This window comes from Schistocerca gregaria, chromosome 6 (genome assembly GCF_023897955.1).
Source record: "Schistocerca gregaria isolate iqSchGreg1 chromosome 6, iqSchGreg1.2, whole genome shotgun sequence".
Classification (NCBI taxonomy): Eukaryota; Metazoa; Arthropoda; class Insecta; order Orthoptera; family Acrididae; genus Schistocerca; species Schistocerca gregaria.
In genome coordinates, this window is record NC_064925.1 from 231,570,519 (window position 1) to 231,587,442 (window position 16,924).

Sequence of the window (16,924 nt, forward strand, 5' to 3'; positions counted from 1 at the left end):
TTGCCTTTCTCACTAGTTTGACTTTTTCTGTCCGCGTCCCGTTCCTGATCCACTAGATACAGAAACATCTCCATTCGTCTTCCATGCATTCACAGCGCCATACTTGCACCTGGTGGTCAAAATTGGAACTACACTACTAGCCATTAAAATTGCTGCACCAAGAAGAAATGCAGATGATAAACGGGTATTCATTGGACGAATATATTATACTGGAACTGACGTGTGATTACATGTTCACCCAATTTGGGTGCATAGATTCTGAAAAATCAGCACCCAGAACATCCACCTCTGGCCGTAATAACGGCCTTGATACGCCTGGGAATTGAGTCAAACAGAACTTGGATGGCGTGTATAGGTACAGCTGCCCATGCAGCTTCAACACGACACCACAGTTCATCAAGAGTAGTGACTCGCTTATTGTGACGAGCCAGTTGCTCGGCTACCATTGACCAGACGTTTTCAATGGAGAGAACTGGAGGATGTGCTGGCCAGGGTAGCAGTCGAACATTTTCTGTGTCCAGTAAGGCAACTACAGGACCTGCAACATGCGGTCGTGAATTATCCTGCTGAAATGTAGGGTTTCGCACGCATCAAATGAAGGGTAGAGCCACGGGTCGTAACACATCTGAAATGTAACTTCCACTGTTCAAAGTGCTGTCAATGCGAACAACAGATGAGAGAGACGTGTAACCAAAGGCACCCCATACCATCACGCCGGGTGATATGCCAGTATGGCGATGACCAATACACGCTTCCAGTGTGCGTTCACAGCGGTGTTGCCAAACACGGATACGGCCATCATAATGCTGTAAACAGAACCTGGATTCACCCGAAAAAATGACATTTTGCCATTCGTGCACCCAGGTTCCTCTTTGAGTACACCATCGCAGGCGCTCCTGTCTGTGATGCAGCGTCAAGGGTAACCGCAGCCATGGACTCCGAGCTGTTAGTCCAGGCTGCTGCAAACGTCCCCATCTGCTGACTCAGGGATCGAGACGTGGCTGCACGATCCGTTGCAGCCACGTGGATAAGATGCCTGTCAGGCCGTTGGGATCCAGAACGGCGTTCCGTATTACCCTGCTGAACCCACCGATACCATATTCTGCTAACAGTCACTGGGTCTCGACCAACGCGTGCATCAATGTCGCGATACGAAAAAACGCAATCGCGATAGGCTACAATCCGACCTGTATCAAAGTGATGGTACGCATTTCTCCTCCTTACGCGAGGCATCACAACAACGTTTCATCAGGCAACGCCTGTCAACGGCTTTTTGTGTATGAGAAATCGGTAGGAAAATTTGCTCATATCAGCACGTTGTAGGTGTCGCCACCGGCGCCAACCTTGTGTGAATGCTCTGAAAAGCTAATCATTTGCATATCATAGCATCTTCTTCCTGTCGGTTAAATTTCGCGTCTGTAGCACGTCATCTTCATGGTATAGCAATTTTATTGGCCAGTTGTGTAGTTATATTAAATAGGTTCAGAGGAGAGTCCTGATTTTGACTTCGGATCCGTAACGAGCGACCCGAGTGCTGCATTTCGGCCCAGTTCGTGGCGCTTTGGTCTCTTGGCCGGCTTTGCGGCACCTGACGGCACTGTGCGCCGTGCTGCTACCGGTGCCCGGCTGGTACCTCGCTACGCGGCCACCGCCGCCCCCCACCACTCGCCGCCGGCGGAGACCGGTCGCGCAAAGTCCGCGGGCCGGGCTGAGCAGTGCGGGCCGGACGGCCGCCGCGGTCCCCACACACAGTCGCCGCGCCGCCGCCGCCATGGAGCTGTCCGTCATCAGCAGCGAGCCGCAGCCGCAGGAGGCGACGCAGGTGGTGCCGGCCCGCAAGAGGGAGCTCAAGAGGGACACCAGCCGGCTGCCCAACGAGGTCTTCACGCGCCTGCCCACCAAGCCGCCCGTCGACATACGCTTCGACAACGTCGGCTACACCGCGTCGCTCGGCTTTCGCAAAGGTCAGTGTTGGCGCTCCTCGTGCGGCGACTGGTGAAAGTTTGGCACTGACGCCGTGACGTGAGTGAGGCAGTGGATTCTGGACGAGCGGGATTCCAATACCCGTCGGTGCGTCTAGATTCGATTTCTTTTACTGTGGTTCCTCTAAATTTGGTGAATGCCTCCAAGAGGTTTTGGCAGCTTTCACATCGCGTCCCTGAGCAAGTGTTCCATCACTGACAGCGAGCGAGGTGGCGTATCAGACACTGGAAGGTTCAAATTCCCGTCCCACCGTCCTGATGTAGGTTTTTCTATGGCTATTCTAAACCCTGTGCGGGATTAGCCGAGCGGCCTTTGGCGGTGCAGTCATGGATTGTGCGGCTGGTCCCGGCGGAGGTTCGAATCCTCCCTCGGCCATCGGTGTGTGTGTTTGTTCTTAGGAAAATTTAGGTTAAGTAGTGTGTTAGCTTAGGGACTGATGAGCTTAGCAATTGAGTCCCATAAGATTTCACACTTTTTTTTCTATTCTATTCAGACCGAAGCTAAGATCGACTTGGGTGCTAAGTCAAGGACACGGCGATTTCTTTTCTTCAGCTAGAGTTACTATTCCCTAACTAAACATCCGGTCGTCGACGAGACGTTAAACCCCAATCTCCCATCCTTCCTCGTTACATCACAGACGGCAAAAGATGTCAAACTTTTACCTTCCTTCCAAACCGCTTCCTTGATGATTGCATGCATTTCAAAGTATTAAATCAGCAAAACGAAACAACTGGCAAGGTGAGAGTAAGGACTCACGCTCTGATTTTTCGACACAAAATTATGTATATAGACAATTCATCCATCCCGGAAATCGACAGTCTCAACTGTTTCTGCCTATTGCCGACAATGATTCTGCCAAGATATCTATCCCAGGAATTCCAAGACCCTCGGGAAACCCGGCTGAGGTGGCCCAGCGGTTCTAGGCGCTTCAATCAGGAACCGCGCTACTGCTACGGTCGCAGGTTCGAATCCTGCCTCGGGCATGGATGTGTGGATGTCCTTAGGTTAGTTAGGTTTAAGTAGTTCTACGTTCTAGGGGCTGATGACCTCAGATGTTATGTCTCATAGTGCTCAGAGCCATTTTGAACCCCCGGGAAACTTTCAAGTTTGAGGTCAGATAACAAATGACAAATTAATATTTTTCGTGTGATACTATGACAAATAAACGATTTTCAGATTTTTTTCGTTCACTTGTACCGCGAGACCTTGTATCTATCCAAATTTCATGATTACGGGCCAGCAATGAGTATCCTATAGGTTTTGATGGGTAGATTGCGAATAGCGAAGGGCATGACAGAAATGTCCGCATCTTCTAATTTCCAAATAATTCTGTAGGACTCCGTACCTCAGCCGTTAAAAAGGGAGCCTGATACGATCACTTCGTTGTCCGACTGCCTGTCCGCCTGTTAAGACCCCTTTTTCTCAGCAGTGGGTAGAGGTATCGAGTTGAAATTTCCGTCAACTACTAAAGTCTACGATCAAATGGTTCAAATGGCTCTGAGCACTATGGAAAGTAACATCTGAGGTCATCAGTCCCCTAGACTTAGAACTACTTAAACCTAACTAACCTAAGGATTTCACTCACATCCACGCCCGAGGCAGGAATCGAACTGCGACCTTGGCGGTCGCGTGGGTCCAGACTGAAGCGCTTAGAACCGCTCGGCCACACCGGCCGGCAAAGTCAACCAGCCCTTGGCGTTTTAAGAAGTTCATAAGTAAATGTAATCAAACGCTACGGTCATTTTTGTCCCATATTTGCGCACTCGCAAACTCAGTCATCAAAACGTATATACATCTACTATCTACACAAGCAATTAAGTTTGTCCGGAACCCTCAGAGAGAGAGTCCTACACACACTTCCTCGATTTTTATTTCTTAACGTGACAATCCTATTCTCACGTCGTGACCACACTCAAGTCCAAATCCAAAATAAGGGTCGTCAGTAAAACAGCACCTAAAGAACGTTTACTGTGGACAACAAAGTCAAAACTGAACTGACATCCTGGACGGAGTGTGCAGCCATTTATACAAACATCGAATATTACAGAATGGTAGTACTTCTGCAAACAGCGAATATTCCACAGTATATACCCGCCTTACAAACATATTTCCAAAACATTCCAGAAATTATGCTAAATAATGGATAACTAATTCGTCGTGGTCGGGTGTGAACTGGAGACACGCTCTACCCAGCCAACGACGCTAACTACTAAGCCACGGTTCATGCACCACGATTCGTCACAAAATTACGTCTATTGTTGCCCAACACGTCAGTCAGCAAACACGTTTGCAGAGAAAGGATGTTTTCTTTAAAAACGACGCCTCTCTAACACTCGACGCCTAATAACATCAGCGTTGAGCGCACTAGACGGATCAGCCAATCAATCGGTCTTCAGTATTCACGAAACTGTGCTCCTTGCACTAAGAGTACCATCTTTTAAGAAATTCCTTAGTCACTTTAAACCATGTCTATAGATCCACTGGACTACTCAACATTATCAGCAAAGTATTGCTAAAACCAGTCTTGATCGTTTAATTTTTTTATTTGAACCGGTGACCATTTTCGATCTATTGTACGTATATCATATTCAGACCTTGTGCTCCAAGGTTGTAACAGGAGCTGGGCTGGTCTAGCGGGCTTTTCTAGAGAGATATAATCTCAGCTTTAGCAAAGTTCTTTTGATATACATTTGATCGCCGTTTCCCTTGGACAATGTTCCAGAAAATATTCAACTTTATCCATTTGAAACACTTAGTATATAATGGCCTGCTGGTGAAGATTACAAAAAGAGTGCCACTAACATACCCCGCTAGTAGTGGTTGTTGTTGTAGGACCAACAACACTGGCAGCATCAGTACATTTATGGGAACTCGCGCACGTATTGTATTTTAATACCGAATTTTAGTCCATCCTGAATAAACACGTTTATTGATTGTTGGTTTCAACTCTCATAGAGATTCACCTTCACAGCAACAAGATCGCAGCACAGCTCAATTCGTTCCAAACATTAGTAGGCCTACTGTATGACATAACTACGCTCTACAACGAAATACATTTTCGAATGATCTTCTCGATCATAAAAGCTGTGTGAGAGTGGAAATTGGTAATCAATGAAGTTATTGTGTAATGAAAACTGCTATATGGTACTCAGTAATTATCATGCGATAACCATGAAAATTAGTAAAATGACTTTCGACGGCCACCATCATCATCAAGTGCCTACGTAAACATTACTCGCTCCATAAAAGACCACTATGCGACGTCTGCTACTAATTAGTAACCTACAAAAACAGAAATCTGCGTCGGTGGAACTTCCATTTTGTAGATCTCCTAGTTTTCTTTCTACTGAAAATATTGAATGCAGAATATTTTCTTAATCATTGGTCCAAAAGTCTCTGAAAACAGATTGAATGTAGCGATTTTCCACTAATGTCTCTTTTTTTAAATAAAAAATGCTCTATCGACCAATTTCGATCTTTGCATCAAACTGAAACAGGTAATCGCCACATAAAAATGTTCCTTTTCTGTAATGTATAAGGTTAGCATACATTGTGCACTAGCAGGAAGCGATTGTGAGCTTCAAAACAATATAGCCATCTAAATTGTTTGAAAGTGAATTAGTTTCCAATAAAGTGACGGCCATTAGCGGGAATGATAACAAAAGCATTGAAAGGCATTGCGGGTGGGATTAAGCTGTGATGGATACGCAACACTCTCTACCTGAGAATTTGCCACTGTTGCAAATGATGTCTCTTTACTGTCGAAAAAACAGTCACTGATTAGTTATCGTTATTTTAATTATATTCCCAAGATACTGGTAAGCTGTAATCTGTTTTCCAGCATATCATAAAGGGGAAAGAAATTACGCTCAACATCAACACTGTAGCTTTGTTTTCAGATACTGTGCAGCAAAGCATTGTCAGGTCGTTATTGGTTGTGTGCGCCACTGCCTTCTGATGCGCCGAGGAAACCTGTTACATCCTGTCATTATCTTGTAATATGGACCGTATTTTTCAGTGAAATTTTATTTTATACTGTGTTAGTTGAAATAATTTCCATGTCAGATATGATCTAAGGTATCTGAAGATAAAAGTGACCAGAGTACCAAGTTACTCTATTTTTTAGTATATAATGTACGAAGTGTTGTACCCATTTACTGGAGTTCTTTTGTTCACCTACACAATCGAGAGGTTCCACGTGTAACATGAAAAAAATTAAATACAACTCCTTCGGGATCTGTATTTAAAAGAAGATAGCATTTTAGAGAATACAGGAAATCTCACTGTAAATTATGCTCAGTGCTTGTGTAAAAATACTTTCCTTTTCTTTACAGAATAACGTTTTATCGCTACTAATGGCATTACAAATATAAGACCAGCTCAGTTACAGTCTGGGAGGGAAAGTATTGAGCATGGCTCCTCCGAAACTACCAACCTGGTAGACCACTAAGGCAGTTTAGGACAGCCACACATGCCTTAACTGGAGATAAGAAGTTTTGTGTTCATTCCTAATAGGAGCTCAGTGATTCATTATCGCACAATAAGTGAATATTGCTTCAATTGTAAGATTGTTTATTTCACAAGGCCTTCTGTTTCCCAGTCGCATGCAGCAGATAGCGTGTTGATAACTTCGAGTCCGATCTTATAAAATTTTCCACAACAGGATCGTGGAAATTTTTATGTCACTGTCGTCGTATTTCCTAAGACAGTGGTCATATGTAGGCGCCTTCTTGTTTTGCACTTCTTTACAGAGCTCAACTGTGCGCTAGTGTACCCCTCACATTGTAGATAAACGTCTTTATCAAGTGCCACTTATGCGTCACAGCTAGTCATCTAATTCTGCAAAACACTTCCTCTCGAGCCTTCTTTGTAAAAATGTTTTCAACGTCTATTTCCTTTTTCGTTAAAGGATATGAGAGAAAATGCCGCGCCTCCTACCGTCAATACTTCAATCGAACGCAGCTTAGTGAGTTTCGTTTGGCTATCAAATTTTGTTAGACTACATACGACAAAGAGAGAGGTGCGAAATACGCGATTCTTGCATTTTTCATAAACTGAAATAGTACTAAATCAAAGCTAATAACGAACAAAAGTTTTCTGTTCCGAAGATAAGGCAAGCAGTTTTCAGATAAGCGTTAGCGCAAGGCCCCCGCTAGCCATCGTTACGCAAATGTTGTCATAGAGCGATTGGGATGCGGTCTCTGGTTTCTCCGCTTGCTGCTCGCTGCATTTCAGAACGAAGGACGAGCTGCGCCCTCATAGTTATAGATAAACGTTGAAAGAAGTAGGCAGTACATACAAACGATTATTTATATTCTGTGTGGTGGTCATTGTACAGTGCAGTCAACAGTGAGTAGCTACATATTCGCACGCTATTACCAGTTGTTTCCGAGAATTAACATCGTACTGTCACATACACCATATTTTCTTACAGTGTCGAGAAGACGGAAACTAACTTACAGCACTGTATGGTCATATAATTATACTCCATCCCACAATGTCCCACATGAAACGTCAGTACAGGTGTTCGAAGGATGCGTCTGAAATAAAGAATGTCTTTCATTCCCCATGATAAGAAAAGCAATGTTTGGCGTAAGGACACAAGATGTTACATAAAAGAGAGCCAAAGGCCCTGCAGCATTCGTAATACCGGTTCCCGTCAGGTCACAAAGTTAGCACTTGGGTAGATGAACGTCCGGTCTGCAGAGCACTTTTGACAAGCTGGGTGCACTCAGAACTTGTGAGAGCAATTGACGAGCTACTTGATGGGGAAGTAGCGGCTCCGGACACGAAAACTGACGAGGGCCGGAAGAGCATTGTACTGACCTCATGCCCCTCCACATCCGCATCCATTGGTGCCTGTGGGCTGAGACCTTCATGACCTTTTCGGATGGAATTTAGTTTAGCCTTTCGCACATAAAATAGCGTGACTATAGAGCCATGGATGACATAAGCAGTCCTTGCGTAGTCAACAGTCCTTAATGATCGACCTTGGCGTCATGAAAACTACCTGCAATTTTTTTTCTTAGTCTCCACAACTAAATTTGAAAAGACAGTGATGTTTTGTTGAAGTGGAAATAATGCTTCTATTACGAGCAAACGACTCGTTTGCTATCTGGACCTGTTGTTGTTGTCGTCTTCAGTCCTGAGACTGGTTTGATGCAGCTCTCCATGCTACTCTATCCTGTGCAAGTTTCTTCATCTCCCAGTACCTACTGCAGCCTACATCCTTCTGAATCTGCTTAGTGTATTCATCTCTTGGTCTCCCTCTACGATTTTTACCCTCCACACTGCCCTCCAGTACTAAATTGGTGATCCCTTGATGCCTCAGACCATGTCTTACCAACCGATCCCTTCTTCTAGTCAAGTTGTGCCACAAACTCCTCCCCAATTCTATTCAATACCTCCTCATTAGTTATGTGTTCTACCCATCAAATCTTCAGCATTCTTCTGTAGCATCTGGACCTAAAGTGTAATAATGCTATCTTATTATCTCCGCGAATAAGAAAGAAGAATTTGTTGGCGTTTATCACCTGTTTTTTAATTCTCTCTTGTGACTGGTTATTATCTTTCCCTGTCGCTTGGAAGTGAACAGATATACAGCCCATGTAAGTTCTGTTAAACAAGAAGTGATGCAGTTACTGTACTGTGAACAGAATTAGCCGGCTTGGTCGCGATTTATTTTAGCCGCCATTGAGAGCATCTTATTGAGTCAATGACAGCTTATATTTGTCACCTAGAACCTGCATAATTTTTATTTGACGAAGCCCAATGTGCATATGGGAACAGAAATTGACGTACTCATAATTTTAAATTTCGCAGTCTTACAGTATTTTTTAGCCAACATGTTATCAAAAGAAGATGTTTCATGTCCAGTCTATTGATTAACAGTGCAAGAGAAAGTTATTTTATTCTAAGGCAACTCATGTGAATAATTCCAAGGACATCCTCTTTCTCACCGACGTGAGATCTGAGAGCATCATTCGTTAAATAATGAGTCCAGTTTAGCACATTATTTGATCAGAAAGATGTTTAGTAATTTTTTGTCATCTCAGATCACATATGATTGTAGTTACAAATTACGTACTGTTTATAGATATTGTATTGTATTGCATGTTGACCGGGGGCCTAGAAACGACAGGGAGGCTCCGTCTCCACCGCAGCCGCAGTGGTCCACAACCCCACTACGACTACCGCAATCCACTTCACACCTCCGCCGCCTCACACCGAACCACTCTTTCAGGGCTACTGTGCGGTTCGGCCCCGGTGGACTTCCCCCAGGGAACGTCTCACACCAGACGAGTGTAACCCATATGTTTGTGTGGTAATGGTGGTGTACACGTGCGTGGAGAGCTTGTTTACGCAGCAATCGCCGACATAGTATAGCTGAGGCGAAATAAGGGGAACCACCCTGCATTCGCAGAGGCAGATGGAAAACCGCCTAAAAATCATCCACAGACTGGCCGGCTCAACGGACCTCGACGCAAGTCCGCCGGGCGGATTCGTGCCGGGGACCAGCCGCTCCTTCCCAATCCGAAAAGCTGTGCGTTAGTCCGCACTGCTAACCGGGCGCGCACTCTTTGTAGGTAAAACACAAAATATCAATGGTCAACTACTTCACAATGCTGACAATAAAGTAAACCAAGCCGTTTTCTAATTTTCTAGTTCATATTTGGTGTTAGGACTCCGTGTTAACGTTGAAATCCAGAATATTTTGAAGCAACTCTTAACGAGATCTACACATCTTTTTCTAGATGACACTTTTATCTATGATGAACTACTGTTTGAAAAAAAAGCTGCACAAATACCCAATTAAAACTTAATAAGATTTCAAAATGGTACGAAGATTGGCAACTTCTCTTAAATCTTCAAAAATGGAAAATTATATAGTTCCCATAACGCAGAATAGTGTTATCCTGCGCTTACATCAACGATTCACTATTGGAATCAGTACACTCACACAAAGACTTGGCGGTAACATATATGAACGTGGAATGAAATGTTCACTTAGGCTTACCCAGGCAGAGCAGGCGGCAGAATTTGGTCCATCGTCAGGATGCTCAAAATGAGATATTTTTACAAATCACTTGTGCGTCGCATCTTAGAATATTCCTCAAGCGGGTGGGGCCCATACAAAGAAGGCCTAACAGGGTATGTTGATCGAATGCAGAGAAGGGCAGCAAGAATCGTCACTCGTTCGTTTGACTCACGGAAGAGTGTCACGGAAACGTTGAAGAATCTGAATATCAAGCAGAGGTTTGAAGAGAGACATCAGTTATCGGAAATTTTCAGCTACCAAAACTCTACAGATATTATTTTTGGTTACAATAGCCGCCTGCTATGCAAAACACCGTTTGGGTATATATTTGCAGATGATGCGCTACCACTATGTGATAATGTTCAGAGGATCCCGCAGTGCCGTAGTGTGTTAAATTGAGATTTGAATAAAGAAAACCCATTTACGACGGCACAAAGGTGCTGAAACATGTTTAGGCAAACACACACACACACACACACACACACACACACACATGTTTCAGCACTTTTGTGCCATCGTCAGTGTTTTTCTTTTTCCAGATCTTAATTTAACATTATACAGTACTGCAGGATACTCTGAACATTATCACGCACTGGTAGCTCGTCATCTGCAAATTTCGCTCTGGCAGTCCTTCATTTGCCTTCTCATAAGTTATTGAGAAAAACATACAAATATCACAAATATTTTACAAGATCTCGTTTGTTAATAACATTCTTCGGCAATCTATGCAGGAACCCATATAAAACGAAACTCGATGTTAAGTGCGACGTTTATGAAACGCAGAAAATGCGATTAAGAGAGCTTCGGCAATCCAAAGCCCAAAGCCCGCGTGGTCTTGGGCGTCTTGTCACTGTTCGAGCGGCTGTCCCTGTCTGAGGTTCGAGCCCTCCCTCATGCATGGGTGTGTGTGTGTTGTCCTTAGCGTAAGTTAGTTTAAATAATATTAAGTAGTGTGTAAGCCTAGGGACCGATGATTGGTTCATACGGCTCTGAGCACTATGGGACTTAACATCTGAGGTCATCAGTTTCCTAGAACTTAGAACTACTTAAACCTAACTAACCTAAGAACATCACACACATCCATGCCCGAGGCAGGATTCGAACCTGCGACCGTAGCGGTCGCGCGGTTCCAGACTGAAGCGCCTAGAACCGCTCAGCCATAGTGGCGGGCTATCGGCAATACCGATCAGTTTATTACGTCTGCACCTTGAATTAATATGCTATGTGCCGGCTGGACCGATGACCTCAGCAGTTTGGTCCCATAGGAAATTACCACATATTTCCAGTTTCCGTCTGAAAGCCTCAAGTCTAACGATATGCTGCACGCTTGATTAGTTGGACGGAATAGACACTGAATCAGTTGCTGAGTATTCGCCATGCCTGCACGTAGAAGATGGAATTGTAGTTCTCAGTGCGGACGCTCGCTGAACGGGACCTACGCGTCATCAGACAAGAGCTATTGTCTTGAAAAGTTACGTGTACTATCTCTGAGCATGTAAGAGTCCGCAGAAGCGCTCGCAGAAAAGGGATGCTTTCCCGAGAAACGATGTCTCTCTGATACTTCAGCGCCAGTAACATCGGTGTTGTCTGCCTTTGACCGAATACCCAGCCAATGGCTCAATCTTCTGCATCCATGAAACCATGTTAATTCTGTATATATGTGGTGTCTGTTCTGCCCTAAACAACAGACCCCATGTTGATACTGCGGCCACGATGAATGAAGATACAAAGTAGCTACCAGTGGGCATCCTCAAACTAAGCTTACAGGTCCACTTCTCAAACTACCTGTCTGGAGTACCGAGATGAGAATCTTCGTTGATAATGCGCATGATATTGAAGATTCCAAAATGTAAATAGTATTTGTAACATCACGTTTATTCCATGGGAATAATTGTGCCCCACACCATGATGTAATCCAGGACAGAAATAAGGTCAGTATCGGTTGTAATATCATCTTTACTTTATTGTAGATCTAGATTTCAGCTAACAGCGCAGGTATCATGAGTGCGTTATAGATAGTTTTGTACTGAGTGTAATTATAACGACACGAATTACAATACAACTTTGGCATATACCTGTAACGCACTGGTGATAGCTAGGCTGTTGCTCAAATCTAGATCTGTAATAAATTGCAGATGATATTACTACAGACCCTGAGCACCTTTCTGCCGTGGACATTATTAGCAGTTGTTCTAGGATGAGCAGCGTTGCCAACAGCAGTGCAACTATTTGCGACTTTGTCCCTCGGTTATGGCTAAGTCGTGCTGATAAGGAGGTCGCCAGAGATGGCACGCTATCGCAGTCGGACAAAAACTGGAGAAAGAGTCGGCCGTGACCTGACATTCTCGTGAACGATTTAAACAAAAAAACGCGATAACTTGTTGGCATATAAGTGTGCAGTTTAAAGAAGTTGAGGAGGGGGGGGGGGTGAGTCGGACGCGAAAAAGAGACGAGTGTTGCAAGGGGAGGAGTTAGACAGGAAGTGGGAGCGCGTGAATTTAACGTAGCACCATTGGAGATAAGCGGATTTCAACGTCGTTATCATGATTTGGAGGAGTGAAGTGGTAATTGCAGGACTGGTGAGGAACAAAGATTGTAGTACTTCAAAGATTGTACATCCAGTACATCCAGACCTGAAGAGGGGACTCTTCGCCTGAGTATGTTCTACGACCACCATAGGCAGTTACTGTAACAATAGTTAGGGAAAAAGAGGAGGGAAACTACATTAAAACATACAAATTTTAATACAGTTTCAAGTTATCGAGACTGATACAAGTTTTACCAAGGCTCAAAAGAAACAACAGTGCTCGCCTATCTGAAAGAATATATGTAGTGGGGGAACAGTGCACACCGTTTCCCAGTCTTGAATTGTATCCTTAAAATGTGGCAATCTCCATGGAAAATACAATTTTTCAGCAGTCGAGCAGTTTGTTTGCTAAGAAACTGTACTTCGTATCCACCACCACTTCTCCCCCTTCCACGAAAATAACACGATTCTCCCCAAACAACCCCCTCACCCCCCACCCCACACGAAACGCAGATCGTGAGTATGCACTTGTATTGGTGTACTAGTAGAGAAAAATTACTAGGCTGGTATACGCTACAAAGGACGGGTACAATAAGTGTTAACAGATGACACAACAGAAATGAACGAACAGATGACGGCATGAAACCGGAAGAAATTTATAAGTTTGAAAAATACGAACACAGAACGTAACGAAGGGGGCGGAGAGGGAACGGGGAACTTAACATAGGGATTCCTGACTTTTATCATTTGGTTCTTTTTATACTGCCAAACAAATTGGGGCAGTGAGAATGAAATCCACAAGAATCAACATCTAGCCTTACCCTGACTTATTCATTGTTGATACGGAAGAGGACGAACACTTAGAGACTAACCTTACCCTTAATGCTGCATACCGTAACAATACTTAAGACGCCGTAGTATAATTAAAATACCTGTTTTTCTGTTTCTAATTAACCAGTTAAATCTGTAATATGCCTGGTCTATTTTTAAAACCTGGCTGAATGAGAATCTGTTAATATTAAAATTGTATCCATTTCTTGGCTGCAGAAGGGTTGTGAGTTAGAAAAGGATAAACCTGAATCTTCGGTCTTGTTGTCACCCACCCATTACATCAGCAGTTCGCTGCTCATCCAACCAGAAAGTCCTGTAGTCGGCCTTTCTTAAATTATATTCACCAGCAGGTTCACATTTATTCCGGTAGAATACATAGCGTATTTATTTGAATGTGCGAAGCCATTCTTGACTTCATGGCGGCATTTGATATGGTTCTGCATATTCAGTTAGTGAAAAATCAAGCTCATCGAGTATTGGACCAGATTTGTGACTGGATTAAGGACTTTCTTTACAGCTAGAAACTAATACATCGCTCTTAACGCAACGAAATCGTCAGATGTAGAGATAATTTCAAGTATGCACCATGGAAGCGTGACAGGACAGCTATTGTTCCCAATATACGTAAGTTGTCGAGTGAATAACTTCGGGAGCTCCAAAGGTCCGTTCGCAAATGGTACAGTGGTCTAAAGGAAGTTAACAACGCCAGAAGATTTTGGCAAACAGCAGGAAGACCTGCAGTGGATTCAGGATCGGCGCAGGGACTGGCAATTCGCCGCGGGCTAAATTAACGTATGATACTACGCATAAATGAGTGAAGAAATTTACTACTGTACCATTACAATTTTTGTGACAAATCTCTGGAGACACTAACTACCGCAATGTAATTTGGTGTAATCACCTGGAGCGATCTAAAGTGAAATGAACACACGACAACGCAGGAAACGTAGATACCAAACTGAAATTTATTGGAAGAATATATCCGTACCAGATCTGGTTGACGGAGGAGATAGAGACGACCCAAAGAAGAGCGGCGCGTTTCGTCACAGGGTTATTTGGTAACCATGATAGCGTTACGGAGGTGTTTAGCAAACTCAAGTGGCAGACTCTGCAGGAGAGGCACTCTGCATCGCGGTGTAGCTTGCTCGCCAGCTTTCGAGAGGGTGTGTTTCTGGATGAGGTATCGAATATATTGCTTCCCGCTACTTATACCTCCCGAGGAGATCACGAATGTAAAATTAGAGAGATTCGAGCGCGCACGGAAGCTTTCAGACAGTCATTCTTCCCGGGAACCATACGCGACTGGAACAGAAAAGGGAGGTAATGACAGTGGCACGTAAAGTGCCCTCCGCCACACACCGTTGGGTGGCTTGCGGAGTATAAATGTAGATGTAGATGTAGAAGTGGCTTACAAAACACTTGTCATAACAACTCTTGATTAATGCTCATTAATTTGGGATCCTTACAAGGATAGATTAATAATAGATAAGATATAACGAAGAACGGTGCGGATCGTTTGAAGCCGCTCGGAAAAATCTGCAAGCGAGGCATTGTGCATCACAGAGAGGTTTGCCATTGAAATTCCGATAGAGTACGTGCCTAGAAGAGGTGGACAGCACACTACGAGGAATAAACGGAAAGGAAGGCCCGGTCTGTCGCAAAACGGAAACCACAGTGAAAATCAAAAATGTTTTATTTCGAGCAGTTTTCTATACCTTCCAGCTACGTCTCTACATAGTCGGTGCTCCAACGTAGACATTAGTCGTAGCGTTGTACCAACTTTCCAATACCCTCGGCCTAGAAGGCAGCGGCCTGCGCTTTCCGCCACTTCTCCACGCTGATCTGCAGTTCGATGTCTGTGCCAAACTGTTGCTTTCACAGCCAGCAGTTCATGTCAGCAGAGATGAACATCGGAGGGAGCTAAGTCAGGTCTGAATGGTGAGTGACCGAACACTTCCCACAGTACGCTGCAGGGGCATCTTCATTGTCCCTGAGGTGTGCAGTCGACGATTGTCATGAAGACGGAAATGCATGACGGTTTCGTTATGTAGGGTTACATGAAATCAGGTGAATCTTCGCAGTGAGGACCTGTACTTGGCGGGAGATGTTACTGTTATAGACATCTTTGCATGCTCACTGTGTGCTCAGAACTTTTGAGCGACGCGACCGGCAGGTATACTAGAAACAACGGCCAACACAGCTGTGCCAAGCTTTATCAGATTTTCACTGTGGTTTCCAGTTCGCGATCTGTCGGACTTCACTTTCCGAATAGCCCTCGTGCTTCCACCCCCCATACATAACGCGCAATGACCAGTACAAGAAACTGGAGCTAATACGTTGGATTACCGACAATCATTCTTTCCTTATGTCATTCGCAAATGAAACAGATAACACGGATCAGATATTGGTACCAGATAACCCTCCGCCACACCTATATGGTGGCTTGCGGAGTGTTGATGTAGAAATAGACATCTGCGTATGGCTGTACGTTGTAACGGGATACTAACGATGCGGGCACGTTGGGATACGGTGACGACATAAAACGTTATAAAATACATTAGTGGCCATTAAAATTGTTACACCAAGAAAAAATGCAGATGATAAACGGGTATTCATTGGACAAATATATTATACTAGAACTGACATGTGATTACATTTTCAGGCAATTTGGGTGCATAGATCCTGAGAAATCAGTGCCCAGAACAACCACCTCTGGCTGTAATAGCGGCCTTGATACGCCTGGGCATTGAGCCAAACAGAGCTGCCATGGCGTGTACATGTACAGCTACCCATGCAGGTTCAACGCGATACCACAGTTCACCAAGAGTAGTGATTGGCGTATTGTGACGAGCCAGTTGCTCGACCACCATTGACCAGACGTTTCCAATTGATGAGAGATCTGGAGAATGTGCTGGCCATGGCAGCAGTCGAACATTTTCTGTATCCAGAAAGGCCCGTACAGGACCTGCAACATGCGGTCGTGCATTATCCTGCTGCAATGTAGGGTTTCGCAGGGATCGAATGAAGGGTAGAGCCACGGGCCGTAAGACATCTGAAATGAAACGTCCACTTCCAAAGTGCCGTCAATGCGAACAAGAGGTCACCGAGACGTGTAACCAATGGCACCCCATACCATCACGCAGGGTGATACACCAGTATGGCGATGACCAATAACACGCTTCCAGTGTGCGTTCACCGCGATGTCGCCAAACACGGATGCAAGCATCATGATGCTGTAAACAGAACCTGGATTCATCCGAAAAAATGACGTTTTGCCATTCGTGCACCCAGGTTCGTCGTTGAGTACACCACCGCAGGTGCTCCTGTCTATGTTGCAGCGTCAAGGGTAACCGCAGCCACGGTCTCCGAGTTGATAGTCCATGCTGCTGCAAACGTCGTCGAACTGTTCGTGCAGATGGTTGTTGTCTTGCAAACGTCGCCATCTGTTGACTCAGGGATCGAGACGTAGCTGCACGATCCGTTACAGCCATGCCTGTCATCTCGACTGCTAGTGATACGAGGCCGTTCGGATCCAGCACGGCGTT

The 16,924-nt window shown here is 44.6% G+C and overlaps 1 protein-coding gene across 1 annotated transcript in view; it reads left to right on the top strand.

Annotated features, from left to right (window-relative positions):
* Window positions 1-1,041: 1,041 nt before the first annotated feature.
* Window positions 1,042-16,924, top strand: part of LOC126278976 (ATP-binding cassette subfamily G member 4) — a 183,965-nt gene continuing 168,082 nt past the window's right edge. Inside the window, exon 1 of the mRNA XM_049979271.1 lies at window positions 1,042-1,964. Within this exon, the coding sequence (XP_049835228.1) occupies window positions 1,772-1,964 (193 nt within the window). The 5' untranslated portion in view covers window positions 1,042-1,771. The remainder of the gene's footprint in view (window positions 1,965-16,924) is intronic.